The sequence below is a fragment of the Erythrolamprus reginae genome, chromosome 1, assembly GCF_031021105.1.
Source record: "Erythrolamprus reginae isolate rEryReg1 chromosome 1, rEryReg1.hap1, whole genome shotgun sequence".
In the NCBI taxonomy this organism is placed as follows: Eukaryota; Metazoa; Chordata; class Lepidosauria; order Squamata; family Dipsadidae; genus Erythrolamprus; species Erythrolamprus reginae.
Genome location: NC_091950.1, coordinates 143,499,692 through 143,522,382, shown reverse-complemented (window position 1 = coordinate 143,522,382; position 22,691 = coordinate 143,499,692). Strand labels below are relative to the sequence as shown.

The window sequence follows — 22,691 nt, the reverse complement described above, 5'->3', positions numbered from 1 at the left end:
GCCAAAGACCCCTACAGAGAAAGAAGGAAACAGATCCCTGTAAGAGGGTAGAAGTGGTGGGGAGGGAAAAAAATAAATAACTACAGTAATCCAAGGCACCAGAGTGAGCAAGTGGTTAACAGTTAACCCCATTGTTGGGAAGGAGGATGGGGAGGTTAGGAAGGCAGATAATGCAGCTGTTAGGGCAAAAAATGTCTCCAGGCAAAGGCAAGAGCTGTGTGCCAGGCAAGACTATTCCTTCTCAAACTCATCTGCTGCGAGCAGATACAAGCAATTGCCTCTTGAGAGCTAACAGGGAGAAACTGCTTCCCTGGCATCTCCTCTTTATTCCTGGTTCCTCCCCACCCACCCGTTTCTCTGCTTCTGTGTGCGTGCATGTATGCTCTGGCATGTCCCTGTCTGATCTTTTTCTACCCACGTCTGTCTCCCAGCTTCCCAGCCGCCCCCTTCGTCTGCCCGGTTCTGCTTTCCCCCCACTTCAGAATGCCTGTCCTCCCTCTCTTGTCTCTAGGATCTTGTGGGCGCATTTTAAAAAAAACTGCATCCATTGCCTCCTGCCCACCCACCCCTCGCACTCCACCCCGCCCTGGCCACTGCCTCCCTGCCTCAGCTCAGTGGGGTCTGCAGCCCCTCCGCTCTCCTGTTGCTCAGAGATGAGGAGGCAGTTGCTAAGAGACAGAGAAACGTCAGTACCTGGCCCTCAAGGAAGAAAGAGAGAGCGAAAGAAAGAAGGGGGAAGGAGGTGGGAAAAGACCTGGTTGGAATCTCTCTCTCTCTCACACACACACACACACACACACACACAAGCAGAGGCTGCAATTCAAGGAGAGGCTGAAATTTCCTCGGTGTCCTTATTTCCAAGGAGGCAAGAAAGATTCCATGGAACGGAAAGGCTATTCTGGCAGGAAGCAGAGGCTTCTCTGATGGATTAAGGCAACGCTTTATTTTTAAAAAAGAAACATCTTCGGCTGAGAGTAAGTAATTATATTTGCTGGTGAGATGAAACTGAAGGGATGAGAGGGGGTGGGGTGAAAGTGGGGCCGCTTGCTAGGAGGCCCTACAACATTTTTGTTAAGGAAAGTAAGATTTCTGGGTTCGGAAATGTGAGCAGGGCGTGTCTTAGCAGGTGAGGATATGTGTACCTCCCAAGGGTCCAGGGAGGAGAGGAAGGGCAAGGAGATGAAAAGAAAGGCTGCTTGCACGAAAGCATGTGGGGATGCCAGCTCAGCAGAGAAGGGGTTTTTTTGGATAAATTGTGTGACTTGCTTGATCTTCAAAAGATAAGGGAGGGGAAGGAGGACGGGGGCTATTGCAAGGAAAAGATGACCATGGAAAGAGAGAGCATTGCAAAGAAAAGGGAAGAATGAAAAATGTGACATGTGAACTCCTGCCCCAAGCGTGCCCAAAGGATGGAAAGAGATAGAGGGATTCCGAAGCACAGCACCGGTCCTTTAATGGAAAAATAGAAACCAGATTTCTCTCTTGGTATGGAGTAACTCTCCAAACTGCTTCATAGCTGCAGAAGGAGAAGCCTCAGAAGACCTCATGGATGGGCGGTGCCCTTCAGCTGGGCCCCGAACTATAGGAAGTAACTGGAGGTTATTTTGACACAAGGTTGAGTGCAATCCCAGCACCATTACAAAATGTTTGAGGTTTAACCTGAGCCTCCCTTATTTTCTACTTTAAAGTAGGGGGTGGTCCTACTTGGGGATCAAGTTCAAAAGGTCTGGGGTCCTGTACAATAGTAGAATAGCAGAAAAGGAATAAATTAAATTGAGTTTCAATAATTCATTCCCATTCTCTCTCTCATTCACTTGCTTTTACCTGCCATCCCTCAATTGGGTTGAACAAATGCTGATTTGTGGTGTGTTTGAGAAGAAAGCACTAAACAAATCATCAGGTGAACAACTCAAGTTAGAAGTCTTCCAGCCAGCCTAGTGATTTAATTTTCCTTTCATCTTATTTATTTATTTTATTTTTATTTATTTATTTATTTTCCAATACAAATTGAAAGTTAAGGAGAATAAAAACATGTAGTAGTAAATACCAGGGAAGGGATAGAAGAAGAGATATGAGAATAGAATCTTCCATCATGGCCCGGATGGCAAAGTTCCATAAACTTTGCCATTGAGTAAAACCACCATGTTCAAGGAAGATTAGCTACCAGATAGTTTGTTTTAGAGCTAGGTACTCCCTTTCCTAGTGAAATTTAGTGTTATTTCCAGGAACGGTCTCATATAGACTCCTTCCCATTTCTCACCTTTTGGAATGATTGATTTCTGACTTCCCACAGTTATAAACCACATCTCAGGTCATTTATAATGGACTTGTAAAGTTAAGAAAGAGGTGGATAACTGAATAGTTTAAGGCAGCTTTCATCGACCTCATGCCTTTCAGATGTGGGGGGAGTAATGGATGTGGAATCTAACTCAGCTGGCTTCACACTGAACTACAATGCTTTTCCTCCCTCTCAGCCAAAGCTGAATATATTTACTTCCTTGAAGATAAATTCACTCTTCAGCCAAACAAGCAGTGCCTCAGCATTCTTTCTTCTTCCCACACATCTTGGTCCAGTGCTACAGTAAATGCATTAACAGCTGTACATTGAGAAAATTGTGTGGGGTTCCAAGAATGATGTTTACAATAGAAGACAAAGAGTAGGGTCTCCAGCAGTGATTTGGGAAGAAAGCGGAGCATGTGCATTACTATAAAAACAGATGGCAAAGGGAGAGTTATGTTGAATGCACAAGGGGTATATGATCCCCACTTTGATCTTCATTATATTTCATTGACAGGTTCTCCTGGAAGAACTAGGAAAAGACCAAGCTTCAAGGACAGCATTACACTCCTTCTCCTGACCCTTATTATTTGGAAAACATGATTGTTCTTGGCATACAGCTTCCAGCTTAGTTTTTCAAGTTAGGCACAACATGGATTCATGTACCTATTTCAGTGGCTCTAATTCTGAAGGGCGGAATCTGCTCCTAAAGTGAAAGATAATGGCTAGCCAGCTTCTCAGGCAAGTAAAAATTTGGACTGCTAAGAGGCTCCTCATCTCCAGCCTTAGTTTCTCCTGACCTTTCCAAGGGGGACTCACTTGGAAGTTTAATCCTGTTTAGCAGCAGCTTATCAAGAGGATCTCCTCCAGACATTAGCTTTTTGGGAAACAGAAAAAGGAACAGCCGTAGGCAGCTGTTTCATTTATTTTAATAATACCTGAATGGTTCCAGGAGAAGTTCCTTCCAGTCTGGTAGAACTGCAGGTAGAATTACTGAGACTGCAAAAAGCAGTGACCTGATTATATTTTTCTAGTGCAATGGGAACCGTCTGCAAGGAATCAGCAAGTTATCTCTCCAGCACACCAATACAAAATAAAACACACTAAAAAGGAAGCACATTTTATCTTAATTCAAGATCCAGAGATCTAGCGATCAGCAGATCCTAGGTAAAAGTTATCAGCTTTGTTTACATTTTTATTATAATCTTTTAACTTCTAGATAGAAATTACATATGCATGTACGCAGGTAGATTACACTCAATTTCCTACAGGAAAACGTTATTCAGGAAGCTACCAAAACTTGTCAGCTTCTCACTTAGTTAGAACTCTTTTATGGTCCTATAAGTGCCTCAAGATCTGACAAACGTGGGTACAGTGCTCCACGTTTCTGCAGCCATAATGTAGCAGGTTTTTTGTCAGTAATTCCCATTGGTTGGATTGTGTCTCCACCCATTGCTGCCCCTTCTTGATTGGCCTCTCTTGGCCATGTAGCTTCCACCCTGCCAAAATGAGTGCAGACTGTGTCCAGCTGGGAGGAGAGCAGTTTGTACCCCATTGCTCTCCTGCCATGATATTAAGCCCTTTCCTTGTAGCAGTGGTAGTAGTCTTTGCCAGTGCTGTCACTGGTTGCCCAGTTCTGTGCACATGCCGCAACCAAGCCGTGGATTGCAGTGGACTACGACTGTTTTCAGTCCCACCAGATCTTCCATTGGACACCAGAAACCTAAGCTTGGCTCACAACCACCTCACAAGCATCCCTCCTGGATACCTTACCTGCTACCTGGAGTTGAGAGTATTGGATTTGCGGAACAACTCCCTTGTTGATCTACCAGTTGGACTCTTTTCGACATCTAAGCACCTTTCCCACTTGGACTTGAGCTACAATAACTTGACTCAGGTGGTGGCTGATATGTTCCAGGAAGCCTACAGCCTGGTACATGTTGACTTAAGCCACAACCCTTGGCTGAAGAAGATAGACCCCCAAGCTTTCCAAGGCTTGGTCCAACTACGTGCGCTTGACCTCAGCTATGGGGCTCTGTCTTTCCTTAGCCTTGAAGCCTTAGAAGGTCTCACTGGCCTGGTGACTCTTCACATTGGAGGCAATCCCTGGATATGCAGTTGTACCATGGAGCCACTGCTGAAGTGGTTGAGAACTAGGATCCAAAGATGTATGTCAGGTAGGTGACATTAAATGATTATCCAATTCTTGGATTTATTGCTAATTGCGTCACTTATCTTGTTGCGAAGTCTTTATTCATTTGTTGATCAAGTTTAGATAGTCACCCATCTCATTGAAGGCAAGTCTGGGCAATATGCCACAAACCACAAATACAACCACATTAAAAAGAACCCCATAGATATAAATAAATAAAAGATCACCTAAACAGTAAATATTACTAAATACAGACATAAAAACCCTAGGGAATAAAAATAGCCAGCTCAGCAATGGAGCCATCTAAGCATGTCTTAGAGATAGAGCTAATCTAATTTGGGAGGAGGGAAGGACGATAGGGAATGTTCCATAAAGCAAATGTCATGGTAGAGAGGATTTGTCTCCTGGGACCCATCAAATGTAGATCCTAGCTGAAAAGATCTCTCATTCCTTTCTGAAAGATCTTTCAGGGCAGAGTATTAAACTTTCATCTGAAGTATAAGAGAAATATCTTCTTGTCTCAAAGATAATATGATAAAGATTATTAAACAGGTAATGGGATTTTAATTCAGGTGAAATGCCAAGAGTTTCAGAAATGTGTAAACGTGTGTGTAGATTTTTGGAGCTTCAAACGTTCTCTAAGTAATGAACATTACATGTGAATATATGTCTATACCGAAAAACGTAAGTATTTCAGGTATACATTTAATGTATATGTTATATTATAAAATAGTTATCATAATATGTCTTGAATGAAACAACTCAGTCTAATAATAAAAATAAATATCAAATGATACACACACGTTATAAGGATATTAACATTTATTAAATTTATATAACTGGCCCTCTCACATAAAGCATCTTGGGTCTTTAACACAATTAAAACATCAATGAAATAAAAATTGCAGTAGAAAAATTGCATCGGAAAACAAAAGAAGGATAAACTAAGTTTGTCAGTTAATTTGTTGGTAACAAATTCATTCATTTTTCACATTCAATCACCTCCAAGGAGAAAAAGTCAAGTACTTAGAAGCTTTATAAAAGGCCAAATAGTATGGGAGTAATCTAATCTCAAAAGACATGGTTTTTCTGATACAGGAACGCTATATTTCCTGAGTCTGCCAACTGACATGCTTTAATTGACAGGACCTGGCACATGAACCTGCTGCCAGATCTGATGGTGCAGGTAATGAGAGAGAGAGAGAGACTGCAAATATTCTACACTATATAAGTGCATAAAAGTGACAACCAGCCTCTTAGACAAGACTCAAAATCTTATTAGGGACATGGGTGTACCAAGCCAGATCCTTAATTGTTCATAATGCCACATTCTGGACCATTTGTAGCTTCTAGATCACTGTTTCTCAACCTTTCTAATGCCACGACCCCTTAATACAGCTCCTCATGTTGTGGTGACCCCCAACCATAAGTCTAGCACTAATTGTCCCAACAGAGCTTTAAGCTGAATGGCAGGAAGTTCAGAGGGATGCCCCCACTGTAAACGCCTGATTGGTCGGATTGTAAAAATAGAAGGTGCCAAAATAGAAGCTTTAATTCCTAACACCATGGGAAATTTGTCTTTTCCCATGGTCTTAGGTGACCCCTGTGAAAAGGTCATTCAACCCCCAAAGGGGTCCCGACCCCCGGGTTGAGAACCACTGTTCTAGATAGCCTTCAATAGCACATTGCAGTAATCCCTTTGGGAGTTAATCAAAGCATGAGACACAAAATGTGTTACCATCTGATTGAGGAAAGAATACACCCAGGGGTGGATTCCACTTACCTTCAACAGCAGTTCACATTGTGACATTTTGCACAAGTGTGATTGCTCTGCTCATGCGCATGTGTGCATCTCCTCGTGCAATTCTGCTTCCGTGCACGTTCAGTAGCTGAATCCTGACACCATCAATCATGTTTGGGTTAAACCAAAGCCTGTACTTCAGGAGGGAAGTGTTTTTAACAGGAAAGTGAACACAAGAACAAGGGGACACAATCTGAAGTTAGTTGGGGGAAAGATCAAAGGCAACATGAGAAAGTATTATTTTACTGAAAGAGTAGTAGATCCTTGGAACAAACTTCCAGCAGACGTGGTTGGTAAATCCACAGTAACCGAATTTAAACATGCCTGGGATAAACATATATCCATTGTAAGATAAAATACAGGAAATAGTAAAAGGGCAGACTAGATGGACCTTGGGGTCTTTTTCTGCCGTCAGTCTTCTATGTTTCTATGTTTCTATGTTTCTATCAACCCAAAACACAGATGAGGAGCTGATCAGCTGGGTTTCAGGTGAAGGAATAAAGGTAAGTATAAATCCAGGGATGGACAGGAGGGCCTTTTTTCAAGCAGCAGCAGAGGAAAAAATTTCCAAACAGTAAAAAATTCAGATTTTTTTTTTTTAAATGGTGGTGGTGCCTACAGACTGGCACCTACTGAACCGAATCCGGAACACCATTGTGATGTCACCAGTGGGTTGCTACCCATTTGGGTGATCCAGTCCAAGCCAGGAGGAACCCACTCCTGAATACACCAAACCAAGTTGAACAACAGCCCTGCTGCCCATGATTGTCACTGGCTCTTTGAATAGGGGCCATGAATCCAGGAGGACACACACACATACCAAAAAAGTGTTTACCAGTTTCTTTCTGCAGCTATAGCATCCAGAACTAGGGAGGAAAAATCATTGAGCCGATGAATCCTGACACCATCAATCATGTTTGGGTTAAACCAAAGCCTGTACTTCATCATGCAAAGCCCCACAGACACAGCCTTCAGACACACAGGTCATGCTTATTGTGTCATCTGGCTGCCCTGTAGCAGAAATATACAACTGGGTGTCATTTATTAATTTACTTATATGATTTATATTGCTGCCCACCTTACACAGGTGACTGCGCCTAAGAATAAGCAATAACTCACTCATCAAAACACACATGCCCACACATCCAATCCAGCACAGTGGTGACCCTCTGTGATGTTTATTAACTTTATCCAACAGTTCTTATAGATGTTAAATAGCAGAGGGATGAGCCTCAGGATTTGAGGAACCCTACAGAACTGGTGATATGAACTTAATCTTTCTTCATCTGTAATATGGTAAATGGTTTAGCTTTACTAGATAAATGGTCAAAGCAATGGAAACTGCAGTTTAATGTTTCCAAATGTAAAATAATGCACTTGGGGAAAAGGAATCCTCAATCTGAGTATTGTATTGGCAGTTCTGTGTTAACAAAAACTTCAGAAGAGAAGGATTTAGGGGTAGTAATTTCTGACAGTCTCAAAATGGGTGAACAGTGCAGTCAGGCGGTAGAGAAAGCAAGTAGGATGCTTGGCTGCATAGCTAGAGGTATAACAAGCAGGAAGAGGGAGATTATGATCCCGCTATATAGAGTGCTGGTGAGACCACATTTGGAATACTGTGTTCAGTTGTGGAGACCTCACCTACAAAAAGATATTGACAAAATTGAACGGGTCCAAAGACGGGCTACAAGAATGGTGGAAGGTCTTAAGCATAAAACGTATCAGGAAAGACTTAATGAACTCAATCTGTATAGTCTGGAGGACAGAAGGAAAAGGGGGGACATGATCGAAACATTTAAATATGTTAAAGGGTTAAATAAGGTCCAGGAGGGAAGTGTTTTTAATAGGAAAGTGAACACAAGAACAAGGGGACACAATCTGAAGTTAGTTGGGGGAAAGATCAAAGGCAACATGAGAAAATATTATTTTACTGAAAGAGTAGTAGATGCTTGGAACAAACTTCCAGCAGACGTGGTTGGTAAATCCACAGTAACTGAATTTAAACATGCCTGGGATAAACATATATCCATCCTAAGATAAAATATAGGAAATAGTATAAGGGCAGACTAGATGGACCATGAGGTCTTTTTCTGCCGTCAGTCTTCTATGCTTCTATGTTTCTATGTTTCCCACTGTCAGTGCTGACTGGAACTGACCCCCAGAGGAAGGAGGAAAACCAGCATAAGTCTGTGCCTCAGTTTCCTAATTCTAAAGTCAGTCCAGAAAGGATAGCATGATGGACGGTACAGAAAGCTGCTGAAGACCCAGGATATATACACAGCTCCCATCCCACTCCAACCAGAGATCATCCACAAGCATGAGCAATACTGTTTTGGTTCCATGCCTAGATGTGAAATGTAACTAAAACAAGTCCAGATAATTCGCTTCCTCCAGGGTTCTGTAAAACTGCAACATGACCTCCTCCTCTACTCTACTAAAAATTGTCCCCAGTTGGACATCTAGCACTGGTGTCTTATGGAGCAGATCTGTAGTGGGTTTCAAATTCTGTTCACTCTTGGGCACGCACACATCTACTCCAGTGGTGGGTTCCTACCAATGCGGGCCAGAGCACTGCACTACTAGGAACCCACTGATGATGCAATTTTCGGTGAATTTTTTCCCGCGGCGTTTCCTGAGCAGGAGCTTCTCAGCTGTGTTTCAGAGGAAGAATAAAGGTCAGCATTAAGACGATGATGGGCTGGAGGGATTCTCCCAAACATGGAGACTGGGGGGGGGGGAATCGCCCAAAATTGCATCATCAATGGGTTCCTATCAGTGTGGCACTCTGGATCTCATTGATAGGAACTCACCACCTGCGCATGTGCAAAGATGTCCAGGCAGGTGGATGGAGCCTCCCACCACTGCTGCTACTGGTAGCAACCCATCACTGGAATAGATCTTTAGTGGTCCCATTTTTTCTGTCAAAGATGCATTCACCATAACTTGAATCTCTTGAAACAGGGCTGTCAGACCACCCTTTGTAGATGTGGGCAGAAAAGTACATGCACTTTTAAGAAGGCATTCCTTACCTGGAGGTTCCTATCATGTAGTCACTCTTCCTTTGTGGGTCCCAAGGCTTTCCCTGGAGCCTTAGAACAGAGGGAGCTGAAATGAGCTATGACATATCTGGAGATCTGCTGGAGATCAATGAAGAATGAACCCAACTGAACCATAAATTAGATCTGCAAATAGGGTCTACCCTGTCTTAGTAAAGGTGGCAGAACCGAAGACAGAACTTCACAGAATTGAAGACAGCTCCTCAAAAGGTTATCTTGGGGTTTGATGAAATGAAAAGTTGACAAGTAGACTGGCTCTTCAATAATTTCTCTCCAGACAAGGACAGATATTGAAATCACCAATAGTAAGTGATCCAGACAGTTGCTCTTCATCAGGAAACTGCAAAACCTGCAGACCACAAGTACTTAGTACTCTGGGAAACAAAGGAACAGCTATCTTTGTCAAACTGTTGTTGCTGCTTGAAAGGACACAACCTTTGCTTACCCTTCTTTTCTAATTACAATTAGAAAATTAATTTTCTAATTAGAAAAGTAAGCAAACGTTGTGTTCTTTCAGGCAGAACTTCCAGATCTTTCAGAAATTGCTTGTTAACTGATTTTCAGCAGGTCTGGCTAAATTTAAAAATTTTGGAATTTTTAAAAATCCTTTCAATGGGAAAATGTTTTTGTTTTTATTTTAAAAATAAATAACTAGTAAGATAAGACTTTAAAAACTGGTCATTGGAAAGAACTAGAAGGAACTGAAGATTATATTTTAAGGAGAAGAATACTCACATTTTGTACACATTTGTACAATGTTACAAAACAGTTTAACATTGGATACTTTGAAGGATATTTTGAACAATGGCCTCAGAAGTTAATTTCAATAGTGTCTGCCTCAATAAATAGATTGGGTATAAAATATGCTATGGAATATATTTCAAAAGATTGAGATCTGAGTTGAAAGTGAATTTAAAAATGGCTGACTATACTTCTTCCAGAAATTGGAAAAAAGATGCTACACTGAATGTACAAAACAGGGGGAACAAATTCACAGCCTCATGGCATCATCACGTGATATATTGGGACGTTTTCCCCCTTCACTAAACTGAGCATGGGCAGGGCCGGCATGTGATGCTTCCAGCCCACAAGCCAGGAGTTTGACAACTATGATATAAAAGAAACCCATTAATCTCTTAATAATTAAATAGGATTCACAAACAACAGACTAACAGGGTGAATCAGATGGTTTTCCCAAATTGGGTCTACAAAAGAGTTTAGTTAAAGTTTGAAGTACTTGGGACCAAAGAAACCATGAAAAGGAATCAGGTTCTAGGACATTGTTTGAAGGGACTAAAGAAGTAAATGGAAGGAATATAAAGTCAGTTTATTTAATCAAGGTTAAAATAGATGTATTGTTTGCTAACTTTTATTAGACTTTTGCCAACATCAGGATTGAAATGATAAGGTTCTACAGATTTGTTTATAGATAAGAAATGAGATATGGAAAGAAAAGATCATTTGTGGTATTTTAAGAGAAAATAAAGATGGAAATCACTTCCTTTTATATTTCTTTTTCTTTTGTCTTAATTTTATTGTAATTATAATTCTTACTAAAATTACCATTTTAAAAAAAGGAAGAAAGGCTGCACAGGTGCAAATCTACAAAAGCTCAGCCAGCCTTTTATTCCAAGTGGCAACCAAGGATTCAGTCTCACCACGTGTCCAAAAAACCCAAGTTTCCATTGAAACCCAACCAGGTCCATCAGAATGATTATAGAATGTAATCTACCATGCTGGTACAATTGGGTTGCCAGATATTTTTCAGAGTAGTTAGTTTTTCAAAGTAGTTGGTCAACTTCAATTAAGATTAGAGGGTTACAATTGGGTTGCCCACTTCTATCACAGCATCTCAATCATTACACACACTGGCACTCTCAGTTCTATGTGTGTATATATGCATGTGTTTATGCATGTATATGTCTGTCTGTCTATCTATTTCTCTATGTCTGTAGCTCTCCTACAGAGATATTTAAGACCAGATTAAATATAGATTATGCTCAGTTAATGGTGAATTTCTCCCTTTTAAAATGGCTTGCTTAAATTGACAGAAGTAATTGCTGCTCTGGAAATGGAGCAAAAGGCAGAAAAGGTCTTCTGGATAAATTATTACAGCGTTATGCAGGAGTCCCACGTGGGAGTAAAATAACAGGATGGAGAAGAGAGCACATGAGGGAAGAGCACATCAGAGAACATAGTCAGAAAATGACAGAATGGAAAGTGGGGTCTCTCCCCAGAGTGTTGGTGAGATATACTGTGCAAAGAATTACCACTTGGATAAGATGCAGGATGAAAAAGAGTTTATCTCCGTATGCATATGTGCATGTGCATACAGGTGAAAGTTGCATTGGGATCGGGAGACAGTCCAGAAAGAGCTAAGGCATTCCTTACTTTTCCTTGCTTGCCTTAACATCCAGTGTGCCCCATCCAAATGAGAATCAATTGAAATGCATCAACTGTTATGAAACTAAACAGGAATGCTTTACTGGAGGGTCAAACTGGCTGAGCAAGGTGAATTTATTCAGTTGTGCTTTGACACTTTCTGTGGGAAAGGGCTAAGGAGTGGTCCTGGCTAATCACCTCGGCAAGGCAAGTATAAACCTCACCTACAAAAGGATATTGATAAAATTGAATGGGTCCAAAGACGGGCCACAAAAATTTTGTACAAAAATCTTAAGCATAAAGCGTAATAATAATAACTGGGCACAGTGCCAAAGGATCTCAGCGGACATTTGAAAACCATTGGAATTGACAAAATCTCCATCTGTCAATTGCAAAAGGACGCTTTATTGGGATCGGCAAACATAATTCGCCGCTACATCACGCAGTCCTAGGTGCTTGGGAAGCGCCCGACTGGGGATGAAATACGAAATCCAGCTTAGTGATCTCGTTTGCTGTGTTGTACTGACATAATAATAATAATAATAATAATAATAATAATAATAATAATAACAACAACAACAACAACAACAACAACAACAACAATTTATTAGATTTTTATGCCACCCGTCTCCACAGACTTGGGGCGGCTCACAACAATAATAAAAACAATGTGCAATGTAACAAATCTAATATTTAAAAGAAAGCATCTAAAAAACCCCATCATTTAAAAACCATGCAACACAAGCATACCATACATAAAACTATATAAGTCTGGGGGAGATGTCTCAATTCCCCCATGCCTGGTGATATAGATGGGTCTTAAGCAATTTATGAAAGACAAGGAGGGTGGGGGCAGTTCTGATCTCTGGGAGGAGTTTATTCCAGAGGGCCGGGGCCGCCACAGAGAAGGCTCTTCCCCTGGGGCCCACCAGATGACATTGTTTAGTTGACGGGACCCGGAGAAGGTCAACTTTGTGGGACCTTATTGGCTGCCGGGATTCATGCGGCAGAAGACAGTCCCGGAGGTATTCTGGTCCGATGCCATGTAGGGCTTTATAGGTCATTACCAACGTTTTGAATTGTGACTGGAAACTGATCAGCAGCCAATGCAAGCCATGAACTCAATCTGTATAATCCGGAGGACAGAAGGGAAAGGGGGCACGTGATCGAAACTTTTAAATATGTTAAAAGGTTAAATAAGGCTCAGGAGGGAAGTGTTTTTAATAAGAAAGTGAACACAAGAACAAGGGGGCACAATCTGAGGATACTTGAGAGAAAGATCATAAGCAACATGAGAAAATATTATTCTACTGAGAGAGTAGTAGATGCTTGGAACAAACCTCCAGCAGATATGGTTGGTAAATCCACAGTAACTGAATTTAAACATGCCTGGCATAAACATATATCCATCCTAAGATAAAATAGAGGAAATAGTACAAGCTAGATGGACCATGCAGTCTTTTTCGGCTGTCAATCTTCTATGTTTCTATAAGCGACTCACTCGAGCATAATAAGGATGAGAGGGATTTCCCTGAGTGTTTTGGAATCTTGGGGGGGGGGGGCATGCAGACGAACCCCTTATCCTTGCTTGGATTGCATGCCTAGATTCCTGGAGTGGGTAATGTTTGAGGGAGGCTGTTTTCAAAACCTCAATATTGGAGTGAGACTGGGTGGAACAAAGCAGGCAACATACAGCATGTCCTTGAGTTTGGGTCATATTAGCAAGATGATTCCTGTTTTAGTGAGCTGCCTTATTAGTCACGGACCAATTTACACATTGCTTTTTGTGAATGCTACTAAGATTGGGAAGGGGGAACAGGCAATTTATCCACATACAGTAGTACCTATACCTACAAACGCCTCTACTTAAGAACTTTTCTAGATAAGAACTGGGTGTTCAAGATTTTTTTTACCCCTTCCCAAGAACCATTTTCCACTTACAAACCGGAGCCTCTGAAAATGTAATTGGAAAAGGCAGGGAGAAGCCTCTGTGGGGCCTCTCTAGGAATCTCCTGGGAGGAAACAGGGCCAGAAAAGGCATGGAGAAGCCTCCGTGGGGCCTCTCTAGGAATCTCCTGGGAGGAAACAGAGCCAGAAAAGGTTGGGAGAAGCCTCCATGGGACCTCTCTAGCAATCTCCTGGGAGGAAACAGGAAACCTCCCTGTGGTTTCCCCAATCACATACATTATTTGCTTTTACATTAATTCATATGGGGAAAATTGCTTCTTTTTACAAACTTTTCTACTTAAGAACCTGGTCACAAAATGAATTAAGTTTGTAAATAGAGTCACCACTGTATTTATGTTTTGTTAATAGGCCAGATGTGGATACAAAGGCTCAAGAGGTGCTTTGAAAAAGAATCAAAGAGTATTATGCTTAAAACCAGTGTAGTAGTTCCTATTGCTCTTCTGTCACCTCTCTGTGACCCTTCCTCAAAGCAAAGCATTGTTCTAATGCTGGCTATTGATGTAATATTGATTACATTGCAGAATGAAGCACAGAGAGTCTCTGCACACATCGTCTCACCCAAATGCCTGACTGTGAAGGAAGTCCACTCAGGTGGTCAGCTTACATGCAGGGAATCCATCAGTTCAGCCTGGTTCAGGGATATTCCTGTTGAGTATTTTACCAGAAAAAAATTAACATGGAAGATGCGTATCTAATTGTTCGTGTGATTACAGCAGCTAGAATTGCATTTGCACAGAAATGGGAAACAACAAGAATTCCTCCTGAAGGAGAAGTACTGTAATTAAGAAAATCTTGGAGTGTGCAGAGATAAATAGACTGACAATGAAAATTAAAGATAAGGAAGATACAGAATATATGAGTGAAATTTTATGGTTGGATAGCAAATGAATATATATATATAGAAATCAAACCAGAATGATTATAGAAAAAGAAAATGGAGAATAAATGGTGGTAGACCCAGGTGACAAAATTAGATTTTGAGGAGGCAGCATTAGATTAATATCATACACTTAGAACAATGAGTTTTATATATATAGAAATTATATAAAAGTAATGATTTTAGAAGAGACACTGACAGCTCAAAAAGATATGGGAATATGTTATCCGTTTGTTATATATGAGATGAAATAGGATAAGAATCACTCGGGCAATGGTTAAGAGGGAGAAAGAGGAAGTAGAAAGGTGAAGGGAGAAGAGGAGGAGTTGAAGGAGGTAGGAAGGGTGAGAGAAGGAGTAAGAAGGTAGAAGGAGGAGATGGAGACAGAAGGAGGGGAATGTAAAGAAAAGAAGAAAAAAAGGCTGATGAACAGCAGTATAAAATAGGTGCAAACCCGTGAAAGGCTACCAAAAGTTTTACTACCACACTGTGGGCGTGACTTATGCATTTTCTTTCAAAATCTTTCAGTGCAAATTGGGTGTTCTGGGATGGAGCTTTTGCTACCCCAATGCACTAATACGCGCCCCCCCCCCGGTCCGGGCAGTAGCCCACCCCTGGTGCAAACTAGGATATAGACGTATGGCTGATTGCATAAAAATATATAACTGTATATGTTATCGGTATATTTTAAGGTATATGCATTGATATGTGTTCTGCCGGCGTGTCCCAACCGCCTGTAATTACAGGGTAATTAGTCCAGAAAGACACACACCACACAATAGAAGGAAAACCAAAAGTCTTTATCAACAGAAAAGCAGAAGGGATTTTCTGGTACACACAAGGCACAGGTTAAATGCAATCCAATTTCTCACCCAATAACTGGGAAATTGAGTCCAAATTCCAAAGTCCAGAAAGTCCACACACAGTCTTGAATAGGGAAACAGCAAAACCACGATCTTGACAAACTATGAATCAGATAAACTTCCACAAGGCTAAACCAGCACGCTGTTTTTATCTGTAGCACTAATTACAGCAGCCCCACCCAACCACAGCTGGCCTCACTTATCTCCTGTAATAATCCTTCAGTTGTTCTCTCCTATGCATCACTCTATGCATGCGTGGGTCTGTCATAAGTTCTTGTTCAGAATCCAGGGATGCTAAGGATGATTGATCTCCTCCTGGGCTGTCTGCCAAACTCCCCCCTTCCCTGCTACTCATGCTTCCCTCGTCAGAGGAGCCTTTGTCGGGAGATTCTATCGGAAGCAAAACAGGCCTGTGGCATGTGGATGTTTCCCCCACATCCACCTCCACATTCCTTGGGGAGGAGCTGGGCCAGAGCCAACCACAAGAGATATGCATATGAAAATTGTGGATTTTTTAAAAAAAAATTACAAAAAAATGAAAGTTCAGCCTGTTTCTTAGACTAAAGCACCAGGGCGAACAGATCCCATGTATGACTTTCCAAAAGGTCCATACACCTTGATGATTTGTACTGGGGCCAGAACAAAGCAGCAGGGCAAGTAGACAGCACAGAGGTCACTTCCAAAGGACAGGGTGGGTAGGAATGTCAGTAAGTACCTTCTGCAATTCACCATTGCTATCCTTAATCTTCCAGCTATGGCAGGGACACAATTTTTTTTCTATCGAGGAAGCATAACCCAGGCACATGAGTTATCCATCCTTACCCTCCAGGACATTGTGAATGGAGATTTACTACCCACGAGTTCTTCATTTATGTCAGTTACCAAGCACTAAATGGCCACATCACACTTTAACTGGAGGCTGCAGATGACTGTCCTCCTCCATCCCTGTGCAACAGAGCCCCTGGGGGGAAGCTTCAAAAGAGGGAAAGAGAAGAAGGGAGAAACAGAGAAAGGCATTTTTTAAAAAAAATAAATAAATAAAACTGAAAACATGGACAACAGTGGTCAGTGATTTTTTTAAGAAAAATCATTTTTTCACAAACTTTATATCCATAGTAGCAAAACATTACATACTTCAAAATGTCATAAACAAATATCCTAAATCTGTACCTTTTGTACTTTTATCTCTTGCCTGTTTCTCTTCTATATTTCATATCACTCCCCTCCCTCTATTTCCCCCTGTTCCCTTGGTCTCCTGCTGCATACCCCGGCTCTTTGGAACCAACTACCCCACGATATATAGACTACTCCCACCCTACTAGCTTTCCGAAAGACCTTGAAGACCTGGTTTTGCCAGCAGGCCTAGGGGCTGTGAGAGTAACATCAATTCATGGTCAAATTATGATTTGTTTGACATGTATGTGTGTACGAGTGTAGTTTTGGAGATTTTAATTTAATGGGGTTTCTACTGTTTTTATAGTTCTTATTTGACTTCTAATGTATTATTGTTTTATTCTATTGTTGTAAGCCGCCCTGAGTTCCTTTGGGATTGGGGGGCATATAAGTTAATTAAATTAAATTCCTTCTACCTTCTTTCTCCCTCTCTCTCTCTCTTACCTACTTCTCTCCTGCATCTCTCTCTTTCCTTTCTACTTCCTCTTCCTCCCTCTCGTCCTTCCCTGAGTACTTTTCATCCTAATCCATTATATGGTTAACAGACAAGCAATCCAAAAGCCTGACTTTATTCCAACATCGGTGCTATTCTTAAACTTACCGCTAATAATAATAATAATAATAATAATAATAATAATAATAATAATAATAATAATTTATTAGATTTGTATGCCGCCCCTCTCCATAGACTCAGAGCAGCTCACAACAAAATAATAACAGTGTAACAAATCTAATATTAAAAACATCTAAAACCCAACATTTAAACCATACAACACAATCATACCATGCGTAAACTATATAAGCCTCGGGGATCTCAGTTCCCCCATGCCTGGGGACATAGATGGGTCTTTAGCAACTTATGAAAGGCAAGGAGGGTGGGGGCAGTTCTAATCTCTGGGGGGAGTTGATTCCAGAGGGCCGGGGACGCCACAGAGAAGGCTTTTCCCTTGGGGCCCACCAGACGACATTCAGCTTCCATTCATCCAGTTTTAAATATATAATATCTTCTAGGACTATTGTATAATGCTGCCTCCTTATCTCCTATTTTTGTTGCCTGAGTCTAAACAGTGGTCATATTTATTGTGACATTGCAGGAGCTCATTGCAGTCACTAGGTGAAGAGTATATCGGGTACCTCTACTTATGAACTTAATTCGTTCCGTGACCAGGTTCTTAAGTAGAAAAGTTTGTAAGAAGAAGCAATTAAGTAGAAAAATTTGTAGGAAGAAGCAATTTTTCCCATAGGAATCAGTGTAAAAGCAAATAATACATGCGATTGGGGAAACCACAGGGAGGGTGCAGGCCCTGTTTCCTCCAGGGAGATTCCTACAGAGGTCCCACGGAGGCTTCTCCCTGCCTTTTCTGGCCCTGTTTCCTCCAGGGAGATTCCTAGAGAGGCCCCACAGAGGCTTCTCCCTGCCTTTTCTGGCCCTGTTTCCTCCCAGGAGATTCCTAGAGAGGCCCCACAGAGGCTTCTCCCTGCCTTTTCCGGTTACAGTTTCGGAGGCCTGGGTTTGTAAATGGAAAATGGTTCTTGAGAAGAGGCAAAAAAATCTTGAACACCCGGTTCTTATCTAGAAACGTTCATAAGTAGAGGCATTCTTAGATAGAGGTACCACTGTACTAATTCAGGAGTGTTTCAAATACTATTGCAACTATAAATCAAAAACTCTTTCTCGGAAGCACTCAGAGATGTGATGTCCTTCCAAAGTAAAACGTTGTCAGAATTGTATGAGAAGAAGTAGGATGCACGAGAAAGGGCTCTGGGCTATACCACCTTACCTCTCTGCCGTTTTTGTGCCCTTGTAGTGGAAGATGCCCTGCCCTCCCCCTTGCATAATCATAAATCAGCATCCTCTCCCAGTCTTCACGGTTTCTTTTTTTCCTGACCATAGTCTTTTTCTGACCTTCTTATCTCTCAAGCTGCAAACTTGAGGGCCTGGGGACAGGAAATCCTGCTCAGGCGAAGGTTTGGCAGAAGGCAGCCCTGTGGCACCTTCATCTCCTTAAGTGTCCTTATGCAACTGAGTCTACGTGTATTTTTGTTTTAAAATTGCATCTACCACTAAATGTTAGTCGACCAGATAATGAAGGAGTCAGCAAGGCTAGATCTTTCTCTTTTTTTTAATGGAAATGTCTCCAAGCAGAAAGGGTGGGCTTTCTCAGGGATTTCCCTTAGTACATTTGCTATTTATTACCCAGTCGCTCTTTATCGTATTGTCCAAGACTTGTACGGAACCCAGTCTAAAGAAGACCGCAATGAAATCATGCATATCTGTCAGTCATAATAAGAAAAAAGACCCCATGGTGACTTTCATCTGTATGGAATTAGACCCAATTCGAATAGCATTTCGTTTTAATTAAGAATGCAGAGAGAGATTAAAGTTAGGTCCCACAGAGTTGGCCTTCTCCAGGTCCCGTCGACTAAACCAGCGTTTCCCAACCGGTGTGCCGCGGCACACTGGTGTGCCGCGAGACATGGTCAGGTGTGCCGTGACGCTCCCCGCCCGATCTGCCCCCTCTCCTCTGCCGCCCCCTGCCTTGGGGCGCGACTTCTCTCGCGGCGGCTGCGGCTTCAGCTCCTCGGGACAAAAGCGCTCCCAGCCAGGGGGCTGCGAGAGGGACGGGGCGGGGAAGGGAAGAGCGGGAGACCCCCAGACAGAACGGCTGAGGGGAAGGAAAGACAGAAGGAGGGAGGGATTGAGAAGCGAAGCCAGGGAGGGCTGAGAGAAAAGGGGAGCGGCGCGCGCGCGAGAGGGGGGGCGGGCATTACTGAAACGAACGGAGAAAGCCCTCTCTCGCAGCCCCCTGGCTGGGAGCGCTTTCGCTGCGAGAGAGGGCTTTCTCCGTTCGTTTCAGTAATGCCCGCCCCCCCTCTCTCGCGCGCGCCGCTCCCCTTTTCTCTCAGCCCTCCCTGGCTTCGCTTCTCAATCCCTCCCTCCTTCTGTCTTTCCTTCCCCTCAGCCGTTCTGTCTGGGGGTCTCCCGCTCTTCCCTTCCCCGCCTCCCAGACTTTGCCTTTGCCACCCCCACCCCTTTTTGGGTTGGCAAGGAGTCCTTTGCCGCATCCCGCAGTTCGCTGCTCTTTCTCTCTCTCTCTTTCCCGTGAGGTGGGGGGAAGAAAAAAAAAGCAAAAAAACCCTCACGCTCGTCCCTTCAGCAGTGAGGGAGGAAAGTCAGAGGGCGAGGGAGCGAGCGAGCGCTCTTGTCCTCGGTGCCCTCTGCAGCGTGCCTTCCTTCTTTGCCGCCGCTGAGGGACGGAGAGAAAGATAAAAAGGAAAGAGGGAGGGAGAGATAGAAAGAAAAGAGATAGAAAGGAAAGAGGGAGGGAGGAAAGAGGGAGGGATAGAAAGGAAAGAGGGAGGGAGAGATAGAAAGGAAAGAGGGAGGCAGACAGAGAGAGAGAGAAAGAGAGACATAGCAAGAAAGAGAGAGAAAAAGAAAGAGATAGCAAGAGAGAGAGAAAGTGATAGCAAGAGAGACAGAGAGACAGAGAAAGAGAGAGAAAGGGATAGAGAAAGAGAGAGAAAGAGACAGAGAGAGAGAAAGAAAGAGATAGCAAGAGAGAGAGAGAAAGAGAGAGAGAGAAAGAGATAGAAAGAGAGACAGAGAGAGAGAGAAAGAGAGAGAGAGAGAGAGAGAAAGAAAGACATAGCAAGAGAGATAGAAAGAGAGAGAATGAAAGAGATAGCAAGAGAGGCAGAGAGAGTAAGGGAGAGAGAAAGACATAGAGGGAGGGAAGGAGGGAGAGAGAAAGAGCAAAAAAGAGAGAAAGAAAGAAAGAGGGATGGAGAGAGAGAAAGAAAGGAAGGAAGGAAGAGAGAAAGAGGGAGGGAGAAATAGAGTGAAATGGAGGAAGAGATTTTTTTTTGTCCAAACTTTTCTTTAGCCCCCCCCCCCCACGCGGCCCCCCCGCCCCCCCCCCCCGTTCAGTGTTCCCCAGGATTTTGAAAATATGCATAATGTGCCGTGGCTCAAAAAAGGTTGGGAAACACTGGACTAAACAATGTCGTTTGGTGGGACCCAGGAGAAGAGCCTTCTCTGTGGTGGCCCCGACCCTCTGGAACCAGCTCCCCCCGGAGATTAGAACTGCCCCCACCCTCCTTGCCTTTCGTAAAGTTCTTAAGACCCATCTTTGCCATCAGGCATGGGGGAACTGACACATCTCCCCCAGGCCTATACAGTTTATACATGGTATGTTTGTGTGTATGTTTGCTTTTAATAATGGGGTTTTTAGTGTTTTTTAAATGATTAGATTTGTTCTTACATTGTTCTTATTACTGTTGTGAGCTGCCCCGAGTCTACGGAGAGGGGCGGCATACAAATCTACTAAATAGAAATAGAAATAGAAATAGAAAATAGATATGAGTGTTTCATAACAACCAGTCTCCACCCATCCATTCAGAGCAGCTTTAAACTTAGCAAAAATTGCTAATTTTGAATGTTTCTACTTGTCACACTGTTTTTTTTAATAAACTAACTTTTATTTTAATAAACAAAGAAATTGGTCATGAGGAGGCATCCAGAAATCACATGGACTCTGCACTCTGAAGTGTTTAGTCCAAAAACAGCTGCAGAGTGTGATTCCACTGCATGTGTAAAGTAGTTCTTGCCATTAGCTTCACAAAAAAAGAATAAGTGGAGAAGTGAAGCCAGTGATTGAAAAATAATTATGAGCAATAATAGAAGAATGGTGACGCTCGGCTGGGAATAGTTCCGAAAGGGCTGTTTTGGGTTTTTCTAAAGGAAAAAAATAGAATATATTGTGGAAAGTAATGGGTTTTTTTTAAAAAAAAATATATATTATGCTTTGTATTTTCCTGTTCTGTTTGGGGAATTATTCAGAGATTCAGCTTTTAGAGGAGCAAGTATAAAAATGCAGTTCGTTAACTGATATCCCAGCATGACCTGTGATGGGCTAGCACTCAGTGATATAGGAGAGTATATAAGCTTCTATGCATGGGATATTATCCAACATGTGAGTAGATACTCATTCATGAGGCAAGATTTTTCTCTGGTGCCCCTTCCTCTGCAACGCCCAGCTGCTTTCAAAATCTGCTCTGGAGAATGAAGGTCTCAGTGTCTTGGGTCTGGGGAATGTTCTTCCGTCCTCCAAAATGCATTGTTGGCTTTTATTTAAAATCAAATCAGAGTTAAGGATATCCTAATAGAAGTACAGTGGTATCTCTACCTAAGAACACCTCTACTTATGAACTTTTCTAGATAAGAACCAGGTGTTCAAGATTTTTTTGCCTCTTCTCAAGAACCATTTTCCACTTACAAACCCGAGCCTCCAAAACTGTAACCGGAAAAGGCAGGGAGAAGCCTCCATGGGGCCTCTGTAGGAATCTCCTGGGATGAAAGAGGGCTGGAAAAGTTGGGGAGAAGTCTCCGTGGGGCCTGTCTAGGAATCTCCTGGGAGGAAACAGGGCTGGAAAAGGTGGGGAGAAGCCTCCATGGGGCCTCTCTAGGGATCTCCTGGGAGGAAACAGGGCCTCCACCCTCCCTGTGGTTTCCCCAATCACACGCATTATTTGCTTTTACATTGATTCCTATGGGAAAAAATGTTTCTTCTTACAAACTTTTCTACTTAAGAATGTGGGTGGGATGGGGAAATCACTCATTGTACCAACTCTTGCTACAGACGTAGGCGTGCGTGCTTGACTTACCAAATTATTCTTGTTTCAGATACCCAACTGGCAGAGTGCCGAGAGCCACCTGAAATGGAGGGTGCTTCTTTGTTTTCCCTGACCGAGGAGAGCTTCAAGGCTTGCCACTTGACCTTGAGCCTGGATGATTATCTCTTCATTGCCTTTGTGGGCTTTGTGGTTTCCATTGCTTCTGTTGCTACCAACTTCCTGCTGGGCATCACTGCCAACTGCTGCCACCGTTGGAGCAAGGCAAGTGAAGATGAGGAGATGTAGTCAGCTGGCCTGATCCTTCCTGCTCCTGCATCGCTCACAGCCAAGGAAGGAAGAGGGGGCAAGGACTGTCGTGCTCAGGGAAAAGGAGGAATCCTGTCTTTTCCCCACTATGAGCCTTCCTCCTCACCTGCAGGCAGCATCAGACTGCCATCCATCCATCTATCTGCTTGTTTGGAGACAGGGCCTGTAGGGATAGGAAGACTGAAGTGTGCCTTGTAC

The 22,691-nt window shown here is 42.7% G+C and overlaps 1 protein-coding gene across 1 annotated transcript; it reads left to right on the top strand.

Moving 5' to 3' along the window:
- The first annotated feature begins 3,785 nt into the window (after positions 1-3,785).
- LRRC55 (leucine rich repeat containing 55) lies at positions 3,786-22,476 on the top strand. The gene is made up of 2 exons (XM_070736225.1): positions 3,786-4,455; positions 22,237-22,476. Exons 1-2 carry the CDS (start codon positions 3,786-3,788, stop codon positions 22,470-22,472), a joined length of 906 nt encoding a protein of 301 aa, XP_070592326.1. The 3' UTR covers positions 22,473-22,476.
- The last annotated feature ends 215 nt before the right edge of the window (positions 22,477-22,691 follow it).